The 11,005-nt window shown below is 41.1% G+C and overlaps 1 protein-coding gene across 2 annotated transcripts; it reads left to right on the top strand.

Moving 5' to 3' along the window:
* The first annotated feature begins 574 nt into the window (after window positions 1-574).
* On the top strand, window positions 575-7,948 carry scamp5b (secretory carrier membrane protein 5b). 2 transcript variants are annotated; one of them, XM_076755176.1, is made up of 7 exons: window positions 575-771; window positions 1,316-1,373; window positions 1,841-1,960; window positions 3,431-3,587; window positions 4,762-4,863; window positions 5,690-5,807; window positions 6,205-7,948. In XM_076755176.1, the coding sequence occupies exons 2-7, from the start codon at window positions 1,367-1,369 to the stop codon at window positions 6,382-6,384; spliced, it is 684 nt and encodes a 227-aa protein (XP_076611291.1). In that variant the 5' UTR covers window positions 575-771; window positions 1,316-1,366; the 3' UTR covers window positions 6,385-7,948. The 2 variants fall into 2 exon arrangements, with proteins under 2 accessions (XP_076611291.1, XP_076611368.1); XM_076755253.1 differs by lacking the exon at window positions 575-771 and adding an exon at window positions 1,052-1,168.
* The last annotated feature ends 3,057 nt before the right edge of the window (window positions 7,949-11,005 follow it).

The raw sequence follows: 11,005 nt of genomic DNA, 5'->3' as shown, positions 1-11,005 counted from the left end.
TCCAGTTTCTCACTGAAGTGAAACAGCAACCCCCGCTGGAGAGCTGGAGTCAACTTTGTATTTAGGTCAGAAACAAAATCAAGTCTCACACTCAAGTTTAAGGAGCTGATTTGACTGCATATATTAGACAGCTGCCTGGCCTATTCTGTAACTGAACCGGGGTTACCATATACTTCTAATACTGCTGCTACTCTGAATACAACTTACAATATACACTTTACATATTGTGTATGCATTTTACTCCTGTTATTTATTCCCATTTAAGCCCTCTTATTTATGTCTGCAAAGCAGGTACACAGTTTGTCAACAGCACAACTGCCAAGTTGCAGTTTGGATGTGTGACAGCATCACTCAGATGAGCTGTAGATGCACGCTGTCTGTCATACGCAACACTGTCAGAGAAAAGCTCAGCTGTGAGGCTGGTAGTTGAACGCCACACGGTTTACTTCGGTCGGTGAGTCAGATTCAGCACCATGGACAGAGAGCTGAACGGTGATTGGGTCACAGCACAACGTCAAGGATTAGAGTAAAGTGCCTATTGGTCGGAATCAAAGTGACAGCGGGCTCGAGCGCGGTGATTGGTCGAGAATCAGGCTAGATAGGATTTATAGCCGTGGTCGTACTGTACAGAAGAAAGTATTATAATAGTGTAATAGTTTCTTTGCAGACTTCGTTGCATTCGCAGTGCTGCTCTGTTGAACACACATCTGACGCGTCCTCTGCAGACTGTGCGCTTCATACACACACACACACGGCGGCTGCTTGGAGGAGGTAAGCAGATTATGTGTCCTCTGAAATCCGTAGTTCCTGACCATGATCATGGCCGGCTCTGTGTGAAAACATACTATCTCCGCACACATGCACCGAATAACGCTGCCTTCGTTTCATCCAACGGACTGCAGCTTGCATGTGATTGTAACAGGCGTGTGGGTGTGTGTGTGTGTGTGTGTGTGTGTGTGTGTGTGTGCACCGGATCTACTGGTGTGTATGCGTGCGTGCGTGCGTGTGACCATTTTCTGGTGGCTTCACTAAAACCGGAAGGATTCAGTCGTTAAAATCTTATCAGCAGCACTGTCGGTGCCTGGAGGGCTCACACATTAAATCCCCCTGCAGAACGTGTCGACGCTCACTTCATAGCACCTTCTGTTAAACGCCTTCTTCCTGTAAAGTATGTCGTTCTGGTAATAGTCCAATAATCTCCGCTCCCACACCTGTGAAATGCATATGAAAGTAACTGGAAATGGCCACATAGGCTGTAGAAATGAATCAGCACCAACAGCCAAGTCCTAACCTCCAGTTTCTCCGTATTTGACAGGCTCAAGAGACTGAAGGAGGAGGAATCTGAGCAGAGACACACTTCATCCACATGGCAGGTCAGTTATTATCAAGTCATATAAACTGTTTACAACCCGTTCAGATCTCAGTGTATATATACCCGTTTACACCTCTACACAGCGCAGTAGTAGGAGTTTATTATTTTCCTACGTCTTTACATGCCGTTTAACCATTACAGTAATTATATATTTACATGCATATCTGTCACCTGTTCTTATTATGTCTGCATTTACCACATTACAGCACAACCTGTTATTATTACATTTTGCTATTACTCACCTGTCTCCCACAAAATTTTATTCTCTATAAAATGATATTCCATATTTCAGCTGCTGCGCTATTTTATGTCTTACATTGTAATGAGATGTTGTTCTGGGATTTTTCTTTATACATATTTTTTATGTGTACCTGTAAGAGCACGGCTAGAGGGATGTGACAATAAAGAACTTGTAACTTGAAGACTTGAAGCCATATGCAAACTAAATGCTGTGAAACTGTGTCTCAGAGCCCAACTTCCCCCCACTGCCGGGATTCATCCCACTCAAGCCATGCTTCTACCAGGACTTTGACGAGATCCCTGAACAGCACCGCAGCATGTGCAAGAAAATGTACCACCTGTGGATGTGTGAGTGCCTCAAAGTGCTGTTGTATTGTTGTCAGAGTGGAACGTGACCTTATCCTCGCATCAGGCTACTGCAGGCTGACTTTTCTGCAGAGGCTACCCGAGTTCAATACGTCCGAAGTTTCCTCGAGGTCCCATAAACAGACTTCTCCTCTTTTGTTAACTCATGTTAAGAAGTATGTGACAGAAGGGCAATGGTTTACAAGGGTCCCTTTGGTCCAAAAATATTTCTTTAATTATTTTATTGGCTGTTACCCTGACTGGTTTATTTGCTAATGAGTCAGAGCGCTGACCAGATGGCCTTGGTTTGAGCAGAGCAGTTAACATTGAAATTGTGTTCAACAATTTTTGCCAGAGGCACTTTAATCAAAGTTTATTACACCATAAACAAGCAGCACAATGATGTTTGTGATATTGCCCTGGTCTGGAAACTCCCTGCCTGTCCATGAAGGCATGCAACATTTACATAGCTGCAATGACTCTAACGCAGCAATGAGGAGGAAGACAATGAGCCAATTAACAGTAAAGTAATGTGAAAAATAGAGAAAACAAAGGTGAAGCTAAGCGGTCAATGCATGTCTGCAACTGATTTTGCCAAATGAAACAAGTCCACACTTCCTCCCCACTCTAATAATACCTGCTGCAAAGCACGGCCTGATTTTCATTGTGTTTGCAGCAAACAAACAACAAAACAAAAGATGTTTTCCAGTCATTTCTGTGAAATACGTATTGAAACTGTCTATAATTGCGACTAAACCCTTTTCTTTCTACAGGTATCTTCTTTTCCACTAAATGATGAGCAGGTATTCAAAGTCTCAATCTGCTTTTGGTTTTGCTATTATTTCTTTCCCTCCGTAGCAATTTTCTGTATCTGTCTTTCTTGCGGTGTGATTTGCCATACGCAGCAAGGTGCGGGTATGGAATGAACATTGCTTTTTATAGTTGAGTGCTATTCAATTTGTAAATGTTTTAAAATTGATTAATTTTTTTCTCATTTCATGTGAGAAAACCACTCAAAGTCGACAGCTTTTTTCCTCTGTCGTGTATGAAACCGTTCCTCAATAGCTGTCATGTTGCAGCTGTGTTTGGCCTCATAATTCTCTTGTAAAGCACCCAGCATTTTCTCTATAGACCGACATTTGAAGCTGATTGGCCTTCTCTGCTAGTTTAGAGGAGAAAGATGGGACCAAAATGCAGAGCTCCAATTAGAACGAAGTGCAACTTAAGTGAGGAGTACTGTAGCCTCATAATATGACTGAAAATTAATTGAAAAGGACGCCCGCAAAAAGGCTATTCAGGGAACACATGCCATCTTGTGAGTCAAGCATTGCAATTACATATGTCACATCATGTTAATGTGGCTGCCTTCATATCCACTTTCCAGTCTTTTCTGTGCATGTGCATGTCCGTGTACTTGTGCCCAACAGATACTTTGCATTAGATAGATACAGTATGTCTGTTTTGGTCTTACAGTGAATAGCGCCACTCTTGCGGTGAATCTCGTTGGCTGCTTTGCGTGGATGTTTGGTGGAGGTGGTGTGACTAACTTTGGACTGGCTATCATCTGGCTCCTCATGTTCACTCCCTGCTCTTACGTTTGTTGGTTCAGGCCCATCTACAAGGCCTTCAAGTAAGTCAAATATGACGTATGAGTAACTCATTATACGGTCGTGTTTGTGTAGCTGTGTGGTTTTGGCACAGTAGTTGAAAAGTATAAACAACATAGTATTAACATGTAATGAAAAGCACCTACACTGTAATACTATTGAACTAATGTGTTATATAGCAATATACATACGGTTTGTAGGAATGAAGAGACAATAACTGTGTATCATATACAATATAATCTATAATATGTTATCAAGTAACATTGAATGAGAGACAGTGAACTGTAACTATGATAACAGTACCTTGTGTAGCCTTTTGATGAGGCTTTTAAGGTTTGGCCTCCCCTGAACGTGCCCATGCTAATGATATGTGTTTGAGTTCAACTCGGGAGATCAGAGGACTGTGAGAGATCACAGGAAATTTTATGTGACTGAGGAACTGGCTCCACATATTTTTTCTCTTTTGTTGAATCATTTTCATTGCTCTGTTTTGTCTATAGTTAATCTACAGCACACATAAGATACACTCATCTAGCAGAGTGGTCCATTGTGGATGGTGGTTTTAACATAAGTTTGCTTCCATCGTTATAAAGTGTTGAGCGGCAGCAGAGATTAATGATCCAACCTATCCATTTGGAGACAGGGGGGCACCCAGAGCATCCCCTCTCTCCCTCCACTAGAGGGCAGTCCAATTAAAATGACTGCTACAAGAAATATTTTCTTAAATAATTCCTTTATCTTCTATGCTTAGGCGTGGACAGCTGAGGCGTTGTCTAGTACAGTCGATGATACTCTGATGCAAAATGTGGGTCTTGGTGAGGATCAAGGCATCATCACATAGAAGCACGTAACCAACAGGAGTGTCACACAGTTGTAGATGAGGACAGCTGCTGCCACACTCTGGGGAGGGTGCTGGCACAGCCTGGCTGCCCCTCAATGCCTGGGCTGACAAAGCCCTGGTACTGTGGACCGACCAAAGAACCACAGCAGGCCCACAGTCCAGCACAGTCCTCTGACAAGGCCAGAGTCTGAGCTGTTGTTCCTACAGAATTACTCCTCATGGTGCAGAGTGGGGACAAACTGCATTAGATTTATAGATAAGATGAATAACATCACTCAAGATGTAACATGCAAAATGGTGGTGATACATTTTCTATGCATGTGTAAATATTTCTTGGTCTTTATGTTTTTCCTCAGGAGTGACAGCTCCTTCAACTTCATGCTGTTCTTTTTTGTGTTCATGGCCCAAGTTGGCATCAGCATCATCCAAAGCATCGGCATCCCTGGATGGGGAGTATGGTAAGAGTCAGAGCTTTTAGTCACAATATTCAGAATATGGAGAGCATAAGATTCAGAACCTGATTCTTTTATTTGCATGTCAATCTGTCATTCAAATAATTTCTTTTCCTGTTGAGTCCTTGAAAAATAAATCACACTTTTGAAGGATTTGGTGAGATTTGCTCACATAAAAAAGTTTGATGTTAATTATGTCAAAGGCAACTCTTTATCTTGTAATGCTACATCTAGCCATATTCATTCATGTGAAAAGAAGAATGAAGAAAGAAACTTAATTCTCAAGCAAATTTCAGTGCAGTGAGGTAAAGACAAGAGCCAGAAAGTCCAACTCAAGCAACACAAGTGAACATAAAGAGTCAGAAGTTTGAATGGAACGTTTTGAGCTCAGGCAGTCAGTCCAGGCAGGTAGTATTTTTTTAAAGACCTTGTTCGCTGCTTTCGTTACATTGACAGTGATGGAACATCAGAAATTGGCCTGATATAACTTTCATGATAGTCCTGTTATTAGATTTTAAGAGGCTGTTAAAGAGATCCTCAAAATGTCACCTGACTCTGGCTGATGATCAGAAATGAATATTATTACAGTCCCCATAAAGTTTATAAATGCCACCATGTGCAATTGGACATCCTCATGTATGAGCTGTAAAACTTTTAAACTTTATATCAAAGCACTTAAAGTCCACAAAATCACTGGTATTTAACATCCAGATGTTTGGCAGTGGTGTCATGACAGTCCAGTAACAGATAATTGCGGTTCATGTTGTGTTCGTCTAAAGTTAATCACATTTTTTGATGAAATTTTGTTAATGGTCATCTGTGTCTTTTCCAGCGGTTGGTTGGCTACCATCTCCTTCTTCAGCTATAATATTCTCATTGCGCTGATCATGTTGGTCCCTACGATCATGTTCACTGCGGTGGCCTCACTGTCCTTCATTGCCCTCACCAGGGTAAGGGTTTTGTCCTATATATAGGACAAGTCTATCTACGGTCCCCTCTATAGAGAGGACTGTAGACAGACAATCTATTTGAATCTGTTTGCCGTCATTGTCTCTAACTGTCTTTAGCCAGAAGACACAGATTATCTGTTTCATTGTTGTAGAAAATATTGTTACAGGCCTTAATCACTCCAGCATTGTTAGACTTACAATTATAAATGCCAGAATTCCATTGAGTCCTTTGCTGTACCTACAACACTGTCTTCTCTAAACAGACTTACTTATAAAGGATTATAGCTGCTTAAGTCTTGAACTCTACATGATAACATTAACTAACATCATTAAAACCACTTACCTTCCGCACATGAAGACTTCTTGGTCATAACTGTTGATTCCACCTTGTCTGCAGATCCATAATTTCTACCGTGGCAGTGGGGCCAGCATGTCCAAAGCTCAGGAAGAATGGACCACGGGAGCCTGGAAGAACCCTCATGTCCAGGCAGCAGCCCAGCAGGCCGCCATGGGGGCAGCTGCAGGAGCCATGCAGGATCAGTACTCCAGCCCGCAATACAACGATAACCAGATGTAGCCTCTTTAAGACAGAGGTGTCTAAGAAATGATGTGACAGTTATGCCAAAGCTTGACCAACAGGGTGAGGAAGATTTGACCATTTCCTACAGTATTGTTGATTATTAAGTGAAACTGTAAGTGACACCTGCATATTTAACATATTTAGTTTTTACATTCTGGTCAAATTGCTGATTTAGAAGCAGAATTGTCATTGATTTCGAGCAGTTCCATCATCTGGAAAACAAAGAGCTCTGAACATCTTTGGGAAGCTGGTTTTCACCTTCCTGTATTAAAGGGCATGCTGGTTATTTGTAGTGTTTTATATTACTTCATGTGTTTTGTTTTCTGTTTTCGAGGTTGAAATGAAACTAGTCTTGAATGTGCATTACTTTAGTGGCTCCATGAGAGCTGTGTGCTAATATACTCTTTGTGTTGACCTGCAGGTCTAGCAATTTTTACAAAGAAAGGCAAAAAGATCTTTTTTTTCCCTTCAAAAATACAATCTTCGACTTTAGTTGTGGTGGAGATTAACTTATTTAGTGTTATCTTATTTAAAGGGACAGTTCACCCCAAATCAAAAATCCTCTTCCCTGTAGTGCTGCATATACATTCAGTTCTGGAGGTATTGACTGTGCAGGTGTTTGTCCTCTCTCGAGTATAATGGAACTAGATGCGCACTTCGCTCTGCGCAGTGATACAGTTTGGCGGGTGTAGTTTGGTAGAAAGAAAACATTTCCAAAATGAAACTGCTTACGACAGGTTCAGTGGATTATCTTGAGTAACGGGGTCATGATTCCTGGAAAGAGACATTGCTGTTGTGTTTTCACATGTATTTTTTTGGTCATCTACTTCCATTATATTTGAGAGAATGCAGATGTGTTTAATGTCTTTGGAATTCGGAAACTCCACCAAAACAATCTAGGTGAATAAACAGCACTACAGACAAGAGGAAAAAGATGTGTTTTTGATTTTGAGGCGAACTGTCCCTCTAATTTATTAACCAATGCTCTACTAGAATGATCAATTGGTTTGGTTGTAAAGTTGCTTTAGTGTTCTTGCATTTTAAATTCTGTTAAATTGAAACCAAAGGTTGAATGTAATAGTGTAACCTTATTTCAAACTGTGCTACTTTATGTGACCTCAGCAAAATGTCATCATATTTTTATGCAGTTCATCAATGATTGCACTGTGAAATGAAAGGCTGTTGTAGCCTCTGCTGACAGGAAGTCTGCCAGCATTACAATAACAACCCGTATTATCACAAGACTTCAGCTGGATTTACACAGAAACAAAAAATGTAAACTTACTTGAAGCTTCCTCTCGACACGTCTACCTTACACTTCGTAATTTCTATGCAAAAAAAAAAAAAAAAAGACAAGTGAATATGTGACCCATGTGCTGTAGTCAACTCTAGTTTTTCAGACACGTGACCGTTTTGTACTGAATGTCACCTTAGCATGTGCTGTTGTACAAACCATGTCAAATGCAGTGTTGAAAAGGCAACTTTTCTCCTGCTGTGTGGCCATTTGACCACAGGGAGGCGCTGATGGTTTGAGTATGAAATAAAAAGGTTCCAACATGTACAGATTACCTTCATTCATCCTTCACAGATCATAGTCTGCATTTATGGTTGGCCCTTCCATTTCCTGCTTCTCTCTTGTTCTCTGTCCGTCTTCCTTTGTGTCTCTCCCTCCCCTCTGCCCTCTCATCCTCCCTCCTCCATCACACAGAATGAGGGCTGTGGAAATCAAGGAGGAGTATGGAAATCGCACACACCGATTCATAGCAACAAATATCAAATAGAGTGTTATTTTGTGTGCACTATTTTAGCAGTAATCTGCATGGCACTGACACAGTTACACATAGCGTATGGTCACTGGGAGTGGATGCCTATGTCGGAGACCTGATGGGTGCAAAGCATCTCTGTGGGAGCAGGCAGGGGGTTAGAAACATCGGTCAAAGACACCTCAAGGACAGCCGCTAGTGAATGGCTGATCACTCTCTCCTCCCACCAAGCTGGGTTTTATAGTTTCTCTCTGACCTCTGGTTACCATATTTTACTGCTGATCCCATATCCAATGAGGAATATTGGTTAAAAGACAACAACATGAAATATGTCTTGCTTATATTTCTTCAAGTATTTGGAGAATACAGCAGCAATCTCCACATTTTCTTACCATGCAGCTCTAAACTGTGTTTATATATGAGGGTACAATCCATGCATTTTAGCTTCCTGACAATTACAACCTTGGGCTGAAATCAAGAATTTTACAGTATTAAAATAAAGGCCTGAGATGAGCTACTACATGTAATCTCCACAGATTGCAAAAAGATAATTATATTATTCTTCTACAGTTATTCTATCTTTGCATGAAGCCTCTTTGTTTCTTCTTCATGAGTTATACTTGCCCCATTTAATCAAGACATTGTACTCAATCATTAAAATGTGATTTGAAATAGTTTCCAATACATTACACATAGCAAATGGTAGTTCAGCCACATTTAAACACTGTTAAAATGGGAAATTAAAAATAGGAAGCACACTCTTTGCCTTCAGGTGGTAGTATTGGTTCTTTATGGCTGTCGACCAGTCACACTGACTGTCCACCGGGGGCACTATGTGACTTCTATTTTTCCTCCTAGTGATCTATTTATAAAGTCTGTACCAGTGCATGAGAAATCTGAGATAGTTAGAGTGACGGATACTACTTGCCTGACAAGAAATTGTATTTTTTTTAACATGAGGGCAAACACAATTTCTCCCTTGACATCCTGTGAGCAGGTGACCATCATGGATTAGATTCAAAATACACTTTAAATGGATTTATCTGTGGATGTGCTCTTGCCTACCGTCTGCCTTTCCCTGTGTTGTGAGAGTGATAGAATTACTCTGCGGAGAGGGGGATGAAATTATACAGCGATATAGACACCCAGAGGACCCACCAGCAGCCACCAACAAACACTGTAATTGCTATACATATGGAAATCTCTTGTGACAAGTGGTGACAGCAAAGACTTCAGGTAAACAGGACTGGCTGTCATTGATTCATAACAAATCGAGACTGTACAAATGCTTTATCCTTTTAAAATTCAATTCTGCCCCCTTGTAAAACATGGGTGGAAAAACATCCGACTCTGCCTCTGATCATTTCATTCTGGCTCCTACACAAAAAAATGCAGATCTGACCCAAATTCCAACTGTGTCTTAACATGGGTTTACTGTGGGCAGTTGGTTGTTTCAGCCGTACGACAACCAGAGGGCTGGATTTTAACTTGTGATTCCAACACAAGCCAACATACTCATAGCCCCTACCTGTGTTAGGAGTGCTGCAGTGGCTTGTTTGTGGCTCTCTTTTTTTGGTAAAGGGGGAGACATTTGAGAGTAAAGAAAGCAATAGTCTTACCCCACTTTAAACAACATTTCTAAACCTCATCACTTTAACAAACAGCAGCTTTTATCTTGTTAGCATCCAACAACTGAGTCTTTCACATAAGCGCATGACTATTAGCTGCAGCAGAAACAAGCTGTAAACACAACACTTGTTAGCAAATAATTGCTTATTAATACATCCAGCAGATATGGAGCAACATTAGCATTAATTTGGAGTCGTGTTTATGGCCACCTGATGAATGTAAGACCAATATTTACTTTGCCTTTTGCTCTGTTTTTGGTCTACACTAACTCCAGAGGGAAATGGTTCTTCAGCTGCTAAATACTCGACTATGTTCAACAGCTAGTTGCTAACTGTATCTGCTCAGTGGGTAGCCTAGAGGGTTAGCTTTTTTTCTTTTTTAGAGCTTTTTCAGTGAAAATACAGCAGCTGCCTGCTGTGTCTGGACGGTGAAACAAAGCAATAAAGTTGCGCACCTCAAAAACAGTGAGCTGAAAGACTCTGAAACGTTATGGCTGAGCAACAATTCTGTGTATATGTCACTACAATGGACCTTTTTCACTTATAAAATATTGATTATCGCAGACCTAGGTCACCAACTTAAGACAATGCAGTTGAATTTTGGATGGTGGATTTTGTGAATGTGACTTTTGATGCTACTTTTTTTTTTTTTTTTTTTTTTGCTTCTTCATTATCAATCATACCAACATGAGAGAACAGTGAGGATGGAAGCAGGAAGGAGGAGGTGAGGTCCACATAAAGGCCACTGTATGACCCAAGTTGACAGAGCACAGAGGGCCTTTTTGTTTCATTTCTCAGGAGAGATGGAGATAGAGTGCCCTTTCATGCTGTTAAACACACGCACATACACGCACATTACTGTCTGGACAACGGTGTACAGATGTGGTTTCTTCCACTCACACAGGCATGCATTTATGTTTGCGTATCGCACACAGATATACTCATGCACATGGAGCTGGGGTCCCACCACTCAACAAGTCTATATAAACTGTTCTCTGAGGTCACACACCCGCTCAGACAACCTGTGGGTAAAATCTGACAAAGCTGAGATGAGGAAGAAGGTAAGACGTGCTCTCCCCTAAACATGGTAATTCAGATAGAGTTAGAAACACAGCTGATTCACCAGCCATTTTGCCATTCGCTGTAGGCTACCCGTTAAGACTTGCCTATTTGGGTCTAGGGGAGATAAAGTTAACAAGGTCTAATAATGAGCACATGACAAGAATC

Source organism: Chaetodon auriga, chromosome 1 (assembly GCF_051107435.1).
Source record: "Chaetodon auriga isolate fChaAug3 chromosome 1, fChaAug3.hap1, whole genome shotgun sequence".
Taxonomy (NCBI): Eukaryota; Metazoa; Chordata; class Actinopteri; order Chaetodontiformes; family Chaetodontidae; genus Chaetodon; species Chaetodon auriga.
This window is presented reverse-complemented; position numbering and strand designations above follow the sequence as displayed.